Raw genomic sequence first — 16,553 nt, 5'->3', positions numbered from 1 at the left:
TGGGAAATCTTGATCACAAACCAAACCAAAAACATATCTTACTTATAGGTTATCGTATCTGTTACCAAGTATTAAACAGCTGACGCTCGCCGTTTGGGGAAAAATGTAAATTGTAATATTCTTAATTTTATTCGACCTCTCGAGGTCTTAATTCTTGAAGGATGCATATCTGATTCCATATTTATTTTAAGTTAAATCCTTTCGAAAACATTTCTTTGTTAAAGAGAAATTATATATTTATTGTTAGATAGGTTATTTAAATTGAGTGTTAAGAAAGAATTTATGAAAGTAAATAAATTACAAAGCTGCAGGAAGAGGTTACCTGTTCTTATGTGTGGATAACTACAAAGCTAGAAACTAGTCAGGCTCTAGTTCTGCCGCTCTTTCTCACGTGCAGTAGGGGTTGTCAAGTATAACAGTACAGGGGGTGGGGGGGGGGGATTATCGAGCATAATCTTCGTATAGTACAGTAGCACTATTTTGCCAACGTAATAGCGCCATTTTGCGATATTTTTATATTTTTATGGGAGTGTTATATAATAACACTCACGACTTACAATATCTGATTATGTTAGTCATTTTTTGGACTTTTGTGTTACCAATATGCTATTAGTTTAGGAAAGCAAACCTTTCAAGCGGTGTGTGATCTCCCAAAGCCAGAGATGGACAACACATAAGTTTATCTGCAGCCACAAGCTAACACAGACATTTACTGATAAAACCGCTTCCAACTTTAACCAGTCTTCCGGAGATCAGTTTTCACAACTGTCTAGATAGGTTGCTTGGAATTATCTGGGCTAAATTCTACATCTACATAGGTTGAGTCCGTAAAATCTCAAGACAACACACCAACTGTAAAAACCGTTAGAACTGAATGAAAACACTAAATGAATCTAAAAGAATTAATTAAACAAGAAACGGTCGAATGTTTTGCATGACGAAGAAAACGTCCTCACAAATCATAAAACAGAAACGATTTCATCCCGTCATTTGAAAAAGATCTCAATACCGTACTTCATTCATATCACCAATTGGTAAGTAAGTAGCTGACCAAAGCTCGTTTTCCTGGAGGAGATTTGAAGACTAAAAAACTCCATAATTATGTCCACTTGAGGAAAATATTCGTGTTCCACTAACTTGCTTTCTTTACAGAAGTGATGCCTAAAATCCAACTCACAGGCCATCATTTAACTGTGTTAGTTACGCAAGCGCGCAGTATCCTGCATCCTCAGATGATTCCTTGACATTCGTGTGAATTTCTAGCCACAAAGAAAACAAGTCGGAGTCCTCGCCAAAGTCGTCGGCATACAGTTCATTGAGGCTTTGTCTGATCCGTCTCGTCTGTCTCGCTAAATCATCCACCAGCTCAGATGCATCGTCCGTGATCTTAATGTCAGGAACCTCGATTTTAGGGATTCGCCTTTTTGTGCGTTTCTTCTTCTTGCGTGGTTTTGATTGATCTCCAATACAACCAAGTATCTCTTTCATCTTTATAATCATGAAATTTCCAAGACTAAATTTACCTTTGGAAAGTCGTTTAACAATTCCATAATTCTGTATAAGAACAGCAATGAAGAGATTAATGCAGACAACATTAACACCCAGATTTAAAGCTAAAATGTATACAGGACCAATAATTGCACAGCAGTCGTGGAAATGGTCAACCTCGCCATTGATGACTCCCTGGACGAGGAAAGATTGTAACGCGTTGAAGGGAGAAGAATATCCGTAAAGGTGCGTCCCGAACACAAGGTATCCTACATGAATACATGTAAACATAAACACTGCGAATCCAAGCGAGCAGTGAATGAGTTCCAGAACAGACCTCTTCATTACATGGAACAAATGTTGCACATGGCGATTAAACTTGAGTAAATACAGTAACTTAAAAGTGTTGAAGAACATCAGTAAGGCCAGGAACACTGATTCCATGTTATAAAGAAAAACGCTTCTATCGAAGTTGAGGAACTGGAAAATGTTCTTACTGAGTTTCGCCGTGTTTGCAAAGAGCTCTGTTTCTTTTAAAATGTGAGTAACAACAAAAGCAATGACTGTTACAGTCTGCGCAAGTTCCAGCCAGTTGATTAACTGAGAGAAGTGAAGCCGAATGTTTTGAATCATCTGCTTCGTTTGCACGACGATAAAGTACATAATAAAAATAACCAGTAATAATTGACAGAGTATAGTAACAGCGCTGTAGCCACCACCAAGGTCGTACACGTGCATGGTACGAATCACGTGATTAGAAGCCACATAACCACTTGGTGAGAACTCGATAGGTATCCATGTAGTGCTGAACAAACCCACAAGAGGGTTGAAAACTGTAAATTCAACTATTACAGCACTAGTAAACTTGTCAATCCAGTTAAACATGCTTAGTTCGGATATCACTTTCAGCGCAGTGTTTTTGTCGTAGCCCAGCTCTGCCAGGTAACCTCCTGGACCATAACTACGAAAAGGAAGAATCTGTGTTTCCGTGGGGGATGAATAACGCCACGCGCTGGGACAGATCTGGTCAAGCAGGGCAACTGACATGTTTTCCGACGAAGAGAATGGGCGCCATTTTGGTTGATAGACGGCGGTCTTGTCTTCATTACTGTATGTATACGAAGCAACGCACGAGTTGAACAGGCCTCGTACTTCATCTACAACGTAGCAGCAATCTTCAATGAAAAGAAGCATCATTAATAAAAAGAAGTATGCGTCTAACAGGTGGAATTTATTCACTGAATTTCTACACTGAACTCGCACGAGGACAGACTGAAGACTGTTAAAAATAAGTCAGTAGCTGTTTTATCCTCAACTCGACTGCTCGTATTGGTTACATCCGCCTCTAATACAAAGCAAGGGTATATAACTTCTAGTTATTTGTACAAATAGGCATGGTGGTATAGTGTTATACCTGACTGGTTTACGGAGCCAAAAACTCGACCGAGAGACTACCTTTTCTCTACGTATTCCAAATATTTATAAACGGTACTGCTCCTTTTTCGGAAAAAGGTAAATATTCCAAACCGAGTAAACCAACTCATACATCCGCGTTGTCTAGCAAATATCTATGGAGAAAATATCTAGATCTCCTCGAATTTGTGAGCAAAAACAACTATTACATACCTTTTTTGACCCTTAGCTGTCGGAGGCGTGGCATACCAACGAGAACCGCGTCACCATCGCCGACGTATGGACCGGAACTAACTGATGAAAGGTCTTTTCCGTCATCATAGAGCCCCGGTACTAGAACGTTTCGTACCCAGTCCCACGTGTTCATGTGACTGGAAATCTAGAAAACGGTTAAACATGAAAACAGAAAGGAAATAATGCTAGCTTTATAAAATGCTGATATAAAACAATGACTAGAAAATTATCTACCTAAACTTGCAAAAGATAGGTTTCATTTACTTTAAAAAATAATGCAGGTGTAGATGCTGGTTACAAGAATGTCAGTCTAAATGATAAGAGTTTTCGTTTCACATGAACAATGACATAAGGTGTTGCGCGATATACGGTCACAGGAAAAGGGATGACGTACTCTTTTGAGCTGCCATGTTTTCCCATAAAATTAAGAGACCGTAATTACAAAGACGTTTATCTGTAGCGTACACGTACATTGCTAAGCTCTCCAAACGTCTTCTTCATGGACGAGGTCATCAGGTACCCGTGTTCATTACGTCCCCTGTAACAGACAACCATCAGAATCCAAAAATACACAATGTAAGACACCATATTCCTTAGAGCTGTATACATATAACGCTCTCTCATTCGAGTGGTCCTCGCATGACGTAGTCGTCTCTTGCTCGGCGGCTTCGGTATGCCAACATCTTCCTCTTCATTGTCTATCCCACTTAGTTTGATATCGTCGATATCAGTAACCGTATCGACTAGGTACTTCGTCTGAGAGGACTGATCAGCCCGCCCTGCCGCGCAAATATGCGACAGCATGAAGGCAACGAAAATGATCTTTAGAGGCTCTGATACAAATATGTCGATAAAAAGTGACATCCCCACTGAAATCAGCCAACTCTCGCTAGTGTCTGCACCCCATTGTAAACTATACATGACAACAAAAGCAGCCGAGCAAACCGATAACAAAATACAAAGTAGCCAGGGAACAAAAATAAACCAGTGTGGAAGAGAAAATTGACATCTCTTCCTCACGGGTATCCATGAGTTATCAGTTCTCTTTTGCAACCGTTTCTTCTCAATGGGTGACCTTGTGTAGGTAAAAATTCCCACGATCAGCAAATTAACTGGTATAATAATAAGATGGCTCTCCAACCCAATGATAAACTCTTGCAGGTTTATGACAAAACGGCCCAACTTAAGAAAGCCCTGGGTACTGTCCGCCCCGCTGTCAAATTCGTAAAACATGGCACTAGCCAGCATGGTGCTCAGCATTAGCGACAGGCAGCATGACAACCGCTGTACTCGAGTAAACCGGTATCTCGGAGGTCTTGTTGCGACAGAAAACCACAGATGCTCGTCGCTGAATTCTTCAGCTATCCTATTCTGCACAAAAAGTGTAAAATCCCTTCCTTTATCGGCTGTTGAAGAGTAACTAAGGGATCGATCGACTAAACCGTCACCTTTGTCCACAGCCAGCCACATGAAGCACGGAAAGTTCCAGTGCTCCTGAGTGGTTACGTTACAGACCTTGATGTGGTTCAAAAACCACGAGGGACTGGTGCCTGAGTTATCGTGCCACACGCGCACACTCCGAACAGGACCAATGTTGATTTGGGTGGAAAGGACAAACGAGATTATGCTCCCTCTTGCGAACACAATGCACGAGTCATCTTTCATATGGCAAGGTCGACTAGAACCGAGCTCGCCCTCCAACATAATAAATACTTTTGCAGTAGTACCGGAGTTACGCCAAATGCCAGTAGATATCTGTATCTCGTAGACGTTGGACGAAGCTGAACGAACACCTAAGAATGTTCTCCCACCCACCTGCGGTAGGAAACAGAAAGAAAATGAAGCAAGACCAAGTGTAATTATTCTATACATTCCTGCCCTGAAATAAAATTTCGGTCAATACTCCAAGAGGCGTAACAGTGATCTCACGCAATATATCAAACACGAAAGACTGTGACCACATTTCCAAACACCAAGAAGAGTTGAAAATACGAATATTTTTCACCACCTTCGAGGTGTTCGGAAATGTGTTCAAACACAGAGAATCATAATAGTAAAAAAGTGAAAAAACTCTAATTAAGATCAGATATCCAAACACCGTCTCCGTCAGGATTTCCTTTGTTTAAACTTGATGAATTATTAATGAGTTTGAGAATGCAACAACTATGATAAAAATAAATAGCCCCTCAAAATGGATACTAGAATAGTCTGAATGGAGACATGCCTACGTTATGATATTTGTAGTTAAGATATCTACGATTTTGTTTCCCCTAACTGTTCGCAGTTAATTGCTATCTATTGACTATTACATACCTTCTAAATATTGCATTATGACTTCGAATAGTGTTGTAAAAAAGTAAAAAAAAAAAAAAATCCGCTTACCTTAAGAAGATCGCGCTTATCAACCTTCCGAGCCCAGAGCAGGAGCAGCAGATAGAGTCCAAATACACAGCTTACCGCTATTATAACAGCTACGTTTCCAGTCTCTGAAAGGCGAGTCAGCTCAGTAAATACTTGATCAAAATCTATGGGATTCGGCGCCACAAGCAACTGACCTCCAAAAGAACTCAGGTGATTACAATAGCAGTGAATGGAGTCTTGGGTTGTTGTCTCAGCTGCCTGAAAGTACACAATCCACTGAAGGTAAGTGCAGACGTAGATGCGTGTGTGAAGGGAAAGGAGGGTGAGAGGAGAAGGCTTGCAATGCTAAAAGTTGCTTAATTCAAGCAAATCAGCGCAAAAAGGTCTTAAACTATGCATCACTGTTTAAACAGAAAAAATCGCGACATTCTATAGTATATTTACTATAGTTAAGGGCACGACAGGACCTACTCGACCGACTTGGGGTGATGACCAATTTCTACTTCTACACAGTTATAATAATGTCCCTTTCTCACTTCACATCCTTCTGTTGTCCACTCAGACGCTTCGTTGTTCCAGTACAGACAAGCAGCTGGTATCACTTGTATGGTGTAGTTTTCATCTCCAGTGAGGTACTGAGGTTCGTGATAGGTGGCACCTGCAGTGGGCGGCTCCTTGTACTGCACACAAGACTTCTTTGACCGTCCCGGGCCTGGGCAGCGCTTGACTCGAGATGTTCCAGAAATCTTTGCCTTAGCTGTTATCCCAATGAAATAGTATCCTATTTTCCCAGCGATAACATTATTTACCAACACTGTATACGGATCGCTTGAGCAGTTCACGTACCCAGATGAAATAGACACGCACGATGAAAAATCAGGTATTGTCTTATTGAGGTCACTGTCGCTAGGAGACGGCCGTTCCCCGTATTTAACCGACATCAAGAACTCTGCTGCGTTGTTTTCTGGACGCACCTTTAGCACCAGAGTCATACCTGACTGCGTTACATTGATCTTGTGGAAAACAGTTCTGTTTGTTTTAACGTAATGGGATCGGGAACTGTTTGTCAAATCATGAGTGTTAGGAAGCTTGATAGATATCGGAGATTCCAGTTCTGTCATATTTAATACATGTCCAGTGCTGTTCTTTAGTACAAGGCTTGACACTCCTGTAGTCACTCGTGCACCAGAGGAGTCCCAGGAGAAAGGCATGAAGTTCGTTGTAGTCATCTGTCAGGTGCCGAGAGAAAACACATCTTTAATTCGTTGAACGTAATCTAACCGGTTTCATCGATTTTGCGTGATATAACATAGATATGGGAAAACAATCACCACTGGTGCAAAACAAGCAAGGCATTTTTTTTCCCAAAAACATTTCCCAAAATCACTCTTACTCTCAGTATCTCAGTATGCAACAGATAACTATTCACTAAGGCATATCATTTTTACATAGATACACAGTTAATCTTAACTGCCCTTTACCTTTAGAGCAACTGAGAAAACCGAAAATAATCAAATAGATGTTGCGCGTTACATTTAACATCACGGTAAAACACTGATTTGGGGAAACTGATCACAATTTCAAAAGCAAGATATCAGAATATACAAAGAGCTAACAATAATAAATAGTGCTCGAGGGTACCATGACATCATTTGTATATATTACCAGTACTAGTTCGTGCCTACCTGGCTATCGACAAACTGCGTGTCACTACCAAACAAGTTTGGAATTGAAGGTAAAGTGAAACTACTCCCTTTGCTGGACAAAACAGAACCAGCTAGCAAGCCAGGATCCTCTCGGGAAACAAGCAGAGACATCGACTGCGTTGAAAATTCACTCGGCGATTCTCCGACGAGAGTTCGGGACAAAATCGTGCCTCCGACTTCCTCCAGAGCGTAGAAGATACTCCCTACTTGGTTTTTAGCCTAGAAAATGCATGTAATATAAGAAAACCTTATTCGACTAAACGACTTAGTCACACAACATTGTCATAAATAGGGTTTGGATATGGGAGTGCTTGGAATTGTCCTATCCACCTTGCTTTTTCGTCGTTTCGTTTCTTTTATTTCATTATTCCCATGATTACTATCATATCGCTGTCCTATTCAATAAAAAACCATACCTGCGGCTGTGCTTCAGACTCTCCATAATCTGCATTTCTTTTCATCCTTTTTAATAAGAGATATGATAACAATGAAGTCTTAATTTTTCCATAATTTCGTTCAGTCTGGTATTTGCGTAAGTTTTGCGCATCTGGCGCGGCTATGAAGCTGTCCCTGGTGGGAGACTCATTGAGCGACTCAGAATCGTATACTCTTGCCTCATGTGATGACACTCGTAGAATGCTTGCGAGACCAGTCACTAGACTCTTGGCACCATCAAATAGCGTCTCGTAACTTTCCCCGGCAGTAGATTCCTTTTTAAACACTACAGTCATCTTTTGAAGAGCGTCTGTTGCAAGCTTCTGAAAAGTAGACAAGAAAAAGGAAAAACGATAGGCTATTAAATCATTGCTTTTGAAGTGATCAGCAGCAGTAGAAATGTCAACAGGTGGACGAAACACAGCTGTTAGTTGCAAAGAAGACTACCTCCGAGATGTGTTGTCTCGTTATCATCAATAAACCGATGCAATGTGATTATGATACCGTTCCAGTGTCATTTAATTACCTGAGCTTCGACCGTAACCTCACTGATGACCGAAGTTGCCTGAGCAATCACATTTGACACCTGCTGGACTCTAGCCACAGTCTCTACTTGAACAGCTGATAACTGCTGCACGATGTTGGATTTCATCTGCCAAGAAAAAAATATACGAGAAAAGATGCGCTACGCTATTGCACCGGAGATCATTTAGTGCTGGGTATAAGATATCTTAATACCGTTGTTTCGAGATGAGAGACCTGGTGCAAAAAAATAGGGTTGATAGTACACCAGGTTTCATTTTAGAATAGACAGAATGAGCAAGTTGGGTTTGTCGTTATTTCCGATGTGTGATGCACTCTTAACCTGTATTATTATATCCTAATAAAGCTCTTTATATGTACGGGTTGCTGGCCGCACATATAGCAATTTTGTCACCAAGTTTGAGATAGTATTAACATAACATTATCCCAAAATCCCAAAGCAGGAACAGATGCCTGGCGTATTGAAAACGTGCCTCTAGTTGTTTGAATGTTCGTTTTCACGGGGCAAATTTGTACTTGACTCTTGACCTATACCTCGTTCAAAAACCTTTCGTGTTAGTTTCTAAAACGATTCATTCGTCATGGTCTGTCATTGCCTGAGTAACTGCTAGACAACAATCAAGTGCCATTGTAATACTGGTCAGAAGCAGTTACAACACCACAGTCCCCGTTCCCTGCAGTTTATAAAAAGGTCGAGTTTCCTCAACGAGAATTACCGCAATCCTTTTCTCAGTCTGATCATCCTGATTCTCTGTCTGAGTTTGTGCAGCAACATCAACGGCCGCAATGGCTGCTGTAGCCAATTGAACAGCACTTGACAGGTCACCTGACTGGATTAAAGAAGTCAGTTCACTTCCGTCTCCAGTTGTCAGGTTCGAGACAACGTCCATCAGATTTGCCGCCTCGAGCCTGGGTTCCGTCACCTGTTATTCAACCGAAAACAACGCCAGGTCAGTATTACAGTGCGGCTACTTGAACCAAGCCATTCGGAAGAAAACTGATCATGACTAATCAAAACGTATTTTGAGAACAATGATGTTGAATCATCCAGACAACACTTTTATAACATAGTCTTGAACAAAGGTGTTTTTCGCTTGAAATTGTATCCTGTCAACTTCTCTTTCCTGTATACACTCTACAGATCCCATCCTTGGAAGGGAATCATAATGAATTTCATTCGAAAAAAATAGCTTGAACACTTATTATGCGACAGCCAAACCAAAACCGTTGAAACGAAACACTCAAAACGTAGCATTGAGCATTGTCAAAAATTGTCAAACCTCCTTATAGGTATGCACTTTTCTGTAAACGTTGGCCCCAACCAGATTAATTCGTTTTCGATCGTTTGAAAAAGCCAACTTCTTAAAGTTCTGCCGTTCACACAAAAAAACTGGTAGGCGCCTATCGCATATAAAGCATAATTTTGAAAACGCTGTACAGAAAGGAGACATTCTGAAATCAGAAATGCGGCAAACTTCGCTCTCGCGTCAATCTGTAACATGCGTCAATGACGGTTGAATTGTTTTCTCACAGCGTATCAGAAGGAAAAACGCTGCGAATACGGTAGTGATCTGGAGACGAGGTTGTGGTAGCGTTAGTGTGCACAGGGCCTTTGAAGAGTTTCAAATTGTGTTGTAAAGTTTCTTATTCAGTGGTAAGTCTTTCCTACCTGAACAGGAATCGTCACTTCAGTAAAGGCTCCAAACATGTCAACCACTCGCACTCGAAAGTCAATAGTAAAGTTATTTGCCTTTTCCCCAAGAGGAAGGTTCGTCTGTTTACTCGTTTGCACCCCTTGGTAGACCACATTCAGAAGGTCGTTATTTGTGAAGTAAACAAATTCGTATTGCAACGGAAGATCAGGGTCCTGCCAGTCAGTACACGTAAAAGTAAACTTTGTTGTAAGAGTGACCCCGGATGCTGGACTGACTTCACACGTTCCCCCGACAGGGGGACTGTTGACAGTCACCTTGTACTCGGAATATCCCGGATATCCACCTTGCCGTTGGGCAGTCAACACAAACTTGTACCGGACATCTGGCGCCAATATTCGAGGGTAAGTGACCAGGGTTGTTGATGACAATCTGGTACTTAACAATTGCTGTATTTCCGAGATCTCAGCCCAGTGGGTCTTGTTGGAGGTGTTGCTTGTGTCTTGGAAAAGGGACCATTTGTAAGTAAGAGTGCCTCCACACGAAGCGCCCGCACAGATTCCTTGTAGAGCAATTCTACCGGATGGGTTCATTTTAACATCACAGTTATCCACGCAGCTGTTAAATTACAAGGTAATACAGAATGAGACTCTGATTGGCTGAATTTTTAGCCCGGTGGAACTCCCATATTAAAAGTCGAGGATGCTTGTCAGAAAATTTGAATTAAACCCGTAAAGGAGAACAATTCTGGGCGTGGCTCGAGCTTTATTTGACACCTAAAAGATAGGATTGATTTCCAGCCGCTATTCGGGAAGGTAGCCCGAGCTAGTAGACCGGACTACAGAGAGTGGTGAAAATCTTGCCTAAAAACGGAAAAAATGTTTTTTAATTGTCATCTCTTCGAGTGCACCCTAAAAGATGCTTTGACAGTTTACAATAGTGGCGTTTCATCCTGAACACCCTTAAATTGAGACCAAAATCCTTGATTTACACTCTAAGCGAGACTTTGAGATACCCAACCTTTTCATAGGGGGGTCCCACGGGGGGGATATTAAGTCTTTTTAGCTGATGTTTCTAAGTGTTTTTTTCCAAGGTTGACCCATTTTTCCAAGTGATTACCACTCAAAGAAGGAAACAATAAAGATAACATTCAATGGGCTAATAAGATGTTTCAAAAAGGTATTATTTGACCTCAAGCTCTCCATGATTAAACCACTGTCGCAGTAATTCATAACCGCCTTCAAACTGTCAGTAAAGAATTTTTTTTCTGTCAGTAAACAATGGTACAGGCAGCTTAAGGCATCCCTTGTCTTTTAAAATTACTGGGTTTTTTTATGAGGAACTTAGAACCAGGTAATTTTTTCTATAGTTTTACTTCCACAATTGTCTGGCCTCAGGCCTATCAGTATCAATCCCTTTTCCCACCCCATGCCAGAGGGGGCTTCAATATTAAAAGACTTAAATTCCTACAAAGTACCAGAATACATTTTTTGAGGGGCATGGATGCTGTTCAGTTTCACTCCTAACAAAGGTAACACTGCACAGCAGTCAATACAGTTAACTCTGTTAACGATCACTCTTACAAGTAATGTTACCCAGTTAAGAGCCACACCTAAGACAAAGGAATTATTAAAACTTCAGTTTCCTTTCCCTGATGGCACGTTCCTGTTTATAGTGGCTTACTTTGAAAACATACTCTGCATATGCCTGCATCACCACAAGGACATTTTGAAGTACAATATTGCAGTATGCGATAATTTTTTATCTCCTAAATGGTATTGCAAGTAACCCAGTTACCTTGACAATGCTGTGCAGATGATTCCCCAGAAAATATAATTTAGCAAAATTTTATACTTTTATTTCTAAATTTCAATTTTTTAATTTTATAATTTTATGTGATGTCTTCTTTAGGTAATTTAGATCAAAACAAGAATAATGAGTTAGCCTTATTACAATTTAATTTAATGCAATGTAATTAACTATTACGTACATGTAACAAACCTTATCTGTACTTCTGGTGGATCACCTGGAACAATAAACACTTCCTGAGTGTATTCAACTTGCCTCACATCCTTCTTAACAAAAACTGTCAAAAAGTATGAACTGTTCTCCATCATCAGGCTGCTGTTTAATTTCAGTAAAGGTTCACTGGATTCTACCTTAATGTCACCAGTCTTGTAGCAGCCTCCTTGACCTGACTCTTGTCTGCACAACCATGTAAAATTGAGAGCTGTGAAAGATTCAAAAGTAAAATTAGTGGTGGTGGTGATGATGATGATGATGATAATCTTTTAATTATTGATGAATTCACCAATAATTAATTAATATAATGTGTCACTCCTTTTCCCTTTCATTCATTCATTCATTCATTCATTCATTCATTCATTCATTCATTCATTCAGTCAGTCAGTCATATATTCATTCATTCAGTCATTCATTCATTTAGTCCAGGTCTCATCAGTTAGTCAGTCAGTCAGTCAGTCAGTCAGTCAGTTTATTCCAGTAGTCTGTCTTGATCATCCTGTCAGTCTGTCATCGATAGTGCATTCTTTCATTTATAAGTGCAAGTAGTCCAAAGTGCTAATTCCGTAAGTTATCATTAATTCTACGTACAAGTCCAAATATGTTAAATCGTGAAAGTCAAGCATTAATATTGTGAATTCACCAAAACTACAGAGATTGTCTGATCAATCAATCAATCAGACAACTTTTTTTTGCACGTTATTTACAGAATTAATTACATCAGTATTATAAAATGGCAACCATTTAATAAATTAAATTACTTACTTAATAAATGCTGATTCCCCTCATCAGGATCATATGACATGGAAGCATTAAAAACAAGAGTCCTATTGAATCCTCTTGCCACCTTGCTTCCCCCAGCAATGATTGCAACCAGAGGACTACTGATTACCTTGAAATAACCTTGACCGACCCCAAACACCGGTGTTTCCAGCATGTTAACAGTGAGTCGCACCAAATAAACACCTATTGGTAATAAACGTGGGGTGATTCGCAGCTCAGGGGAGCTGTTTCTTGAAAGTACTGGTATCTCTTCTACGTTAAGTTGGTAAACATTCCATATGAATGTGGTTCTAGGAGACAACTCACAATCGAGACCTACATCAGACTGGATTATAAACTGGCTTGAACGGTAAATGTCCAAGGCTGAAGAAACATCTGGAGATAAACTAGGGAGACTCACATTTGGGCTGTTGCATGGAAGGTCTAATTGAAGTAAATATATATAAATAAATCAGTAAATATATAATGAATAAATTATACATAGATTTAGCCAAGCCTAAAGCGGAGCTCCTGACTGCAATAACTAATTAACCATAAAGAAACAAGAGTATTTGTTTTTCTTGGAACAGAAACTCAAAAAATGATCAATTGTGAGCATTTAATTGGTCAGCTAGTGGTTTTGTCATTTTTTCCAGTTAAATTTTAAAAACTGACAAGACGATTGTGCAAGGAACATGTTGGAAGAAAAGTCAACAATGTGCCAGGGGTTAATTTGCATCAAAATTTTGCCTTGCACATATTCCCTCCTTCTCCCCCAGGGTAATAACCTGAATTGAGCCCGCAATCCAATCAAAAAAAAACTAGTCTCTGGTCAGCGGTCAACTTCAAAAAAACATGTGACCTTGATGAGCTCTAAACCTGAGCCTATGATATGGTCACGTGATACTAGTCAACAGATAGCTTATTTTGACAGCTGTCAGTTAACCATAACATGGATGCCCAAAATCAAAGATGTAGCTATGGTATATTATGGTGCTACTCTCTTATTTCTTCAAGGTATTGGCATACAGATGGATGTATGTACGCACATACAGACAGTCACGTGACAAATTTTGTAAGGCATGGGGCTCTGCTCACGTCCCTTTGGTGCACAGGAGCTCCACCACAATTACTTACAAAAGTAAATGAAAGGAGACTAGGAGTCATCTTAACCCCATTATTTTCTCCACGTGATAATTGAGTCAAGATGACTTTGAAATGCCATAAATAGTAATAAATAAAAAAGCGAAGTTTCAAAAATTATAAAATATGAATTATGAATTAATGCACACATGAATGATTAATTAATTAAATATATATAAATAAGTTCTACAAATTAATAAATAAATAAATAAAAAGGGATGGATGGATGGAATCTTTTATTTAAACAAGGAGCTTTATCAAATTAAAATGTACAAGTTAAAATTTGGTTTCCATAAAATCTGTACAATTCCCAATTACATACATCACTAGTTTATTACAGCAAGTAGCTTGAAATATAAGCAACTTATGGAAGCAAATATTACGAGGTGAAGCTAACTATTTAGTTGTCTAAACTGATGCCAGTAGTAAACCTTTTTTTAACTCACTTTTAAACTTATTCAAAGATGTTTCCTCTTTGAGATGGTGAGGGAGAGCATTCCAGACCTTAGCGCCACTAAATGCAAAGCTATTCTTGTAACAATTGGTTCTACATTTAGGCAGTTCAAGGTCGAAATTGGAAGATCTCAGACCTTAATTATTTAGGGTATGTGTAATTAAAAGTAAACATTTGGGTAAGGTATGGAGGTGCCAGGCCTTTAACAATTTTAAACATCATTAAATAGCCTTGTGAAATCGCCTCATGGAATTTAATTGGGTCCAGCCCAATTCATTAAAAATTTCCCTAGAGGGTTTAGAACATGAAGCACCAGTGATAATATGAGCTGCTCTGTTTTGAAGCCTTTAGAGACTGTTGCTTTAAGTGTCACCTACTGAATCCCACACTATACAACAGTAACTGAAATAAGGTTCAATAATTGACCTTTATAAAACAAGGTTCTCACTTTTTAGAAATGGCTTAACCTTTTTCAGAATTCTTAAATTAGAGGTCACTTTATGCTTTGCAAGTGGCCATACTTCGTCAGGTTCTTATCAATACTAACACCTAAGCATTTAGTGGATTCCACTTGCCCTATATCCTTACTGGACAAGGAAAGTTCTATATTACCATCAAGAGCAGCAATTCTCTGTCTAGACCCGATCTCTTAAAATGAAATCTGTCTTCAGCAGAGTAAGGGTAAGATTGTTCACATTAGGCCAGATGGCAATTTCTTTAAGATCCTTACTCATTTTATCTTGCAAAACTGGCAGACTGAAACTTGAGAATGTTAGGTTTGTGTCGTCTAAACATTTAAGGATGGATAGATGGACAGATAGATAAATGGAAGAATGGAATGATGGAAGGAAGGAAGGAAGGAAGGAAGGAAGGAGTGACAGACTCTGGGGATTGAAGAACGAAGAAACAGAATTAAGGAACAAAGGAAGGAGTACAGAAATATTGAACTGGTATGGACCTAAGAAACTGACCCTGACTAGACTGAAAAGTAATAAACTTTACCACTTGGATTGAGGTGTGTTTCCATCAGCAATGGTTATTCCAACCATATCTTGCCATAAGTAATAAATTTCACTTACCACTCTTGAAGTCTGAGCAAAGTTCACCAGTGAAATTCACAGCACATGCACAGTGGAACAAATTACTGGAGGAGTCACTTAATTGGTCAATTATGCATGTGCCTCCATTAAGACACAGACCAGAGGTACAAGGATCATCATCTGCAAAATAAAACAAGCACATTGATTTGAAACAGGAAGGAAACGTTGGCATGAATGTCTTTACGATTTCAAGTACTTCCATTCAATTTTAAAATTAAACAGTTTTGAGCTTACGTGTCCGAGCTGTGACTGGCTCTGAATAAACCCCAGTGCCTGCTAACGTAACCCCAGCTACTTCAATTTTGTATACAGAAGCCTTCTCGAGTTCAGTTAAAGTGGCTTTAGTGACAACCCACATCATGAATAGAGTTTTGATTTCACCGTCAGTTCCATTGCTGAAAGTCTGTCGATATCTCACTCGGTATCCTCTCAAGAAACCATTTCTTGAACCTTTAGGAACAGGTTCCCACTTCACAGTGATTGATGACAAACCCACTAACTGCAGATGGACATTAGCTGGAGGAGCACTGGGTACTGGGTATAAAACAAGTTAAATATCAATGTCAAATCTGTTACTTGTATCAGGGCTGTGCCCTAGAAGTGCCTGGGTGCCACAGGTGACTAACTTTTGTCTTTGAGTGACTGAAAAAACTTACCTTTTTCATACAAATGTAAGTGCTGAGCGCCCAGGATTTCATAGTTAGGAATCTTTTGGGTTCCTTGTAACTTTCCTTAGACCACAGCTTTGTGTATATATTAAATACAGTTACATTCCGCCACTCGAGTAAAAAGTTTTCTCAAGTAACTCTACTCTAAATTATTTTAAAAGTATTAAAAACTATAACTAAGAGGTTCATAAAATAATGAGTAAATAAATCAAATAATTTATACTAACAAATCCTTATACAAAATGAAAATGAATTCACCCCTCTGCACTTTTTGCAAAATTCCAGATGAATCTCTTGAGCACCTTTTTTGCAGGTGTGATTTCATTGTAGCATTTTGGATGTCTGTTGTTCTTTGGCTTAAATCCTCGCACATTACTATTGATTCTCTAAACAACTGTGACATAATTTTTGGATTGTCGCAAAAAAGGTCTCATTGGTTGCTTTTAAATCATACCATCGCTGGAAAACTAGTTATCTACAACAGCTGTCTGAACAATAATTTACCATCATTACGTTATCTCATGATAAAATTAGATCACATAGAATCCATTGAACGATCTATGGCCACAAAG

General features: G+C 39.4%; 1 protein-coding gene across 2 annotated transcripts; it reads right to left on the bottom strand.

Annotated features, from left to right (window-relative positions):
• Positions 1–1,200: 1,200 nt before the first annotated feature.
• On the bottom strand, positions 1,201–16,011 carry LOC145489426 (polycystin-1-like protein 2). 2 transcript variants are annotated; one of them, XM_081468400.1, is made up of 14 exons: positions 15,548–16,011; positions 15,293–15,433; positions 12,620–13,060; positions 11,834–12,062; positions 9,850–10,450; positions 8,897–9,103; positions 8,164–8,289; positions 7,619–7,960; positions 7,182–7,421; positions 6,033–6,725; positions 5,518–5,754; positions 3,607–4,950; positions 3,115–3,280; positions 1,201–2,663 (listed from the first exon to the last, which is right to left on the bottom strand). In XM_081468400.1, the coding sequence occupies exons 1-14, from the start codon at positions 15,672–15,674 to the stop codon at positions 1,201–1,203; spliced, it is 6,357 nt and encodes a 2,118-aa protein (XP_081324526.1). In that variant the 5' UTR covers positions 15,675–16,011. The 2 variants fall into 2 exon arrangements, with proteins under 2 accessions (XP_081324526.1, XP_081324534.1); XM_081468408.1 differs by having other exon boundaries at positions 7,619–7,957.
• Between the last annotated feature and the right edge of the window lie 542 nt (positions 16,012–16,553).

The sequence above is a fragment of the Orbicella franksi genome, chromosome 1, assembly GCF_964199315.1.
Source record: "Orbicella franksi chromosome 1, jaOrbFran1.1, whole genome shotgun sequence".
Taxonomy (NCBI): domain Eukaryota; kingdom Metazoa; phylum Cnidaria; class Anthozoa; order Scleractinia; family Merulinidae; genus Orbicella; species Orbicella franksi.
This window is presented reverse-complemented; position numbering and strand designations above follow the sequence as displayed.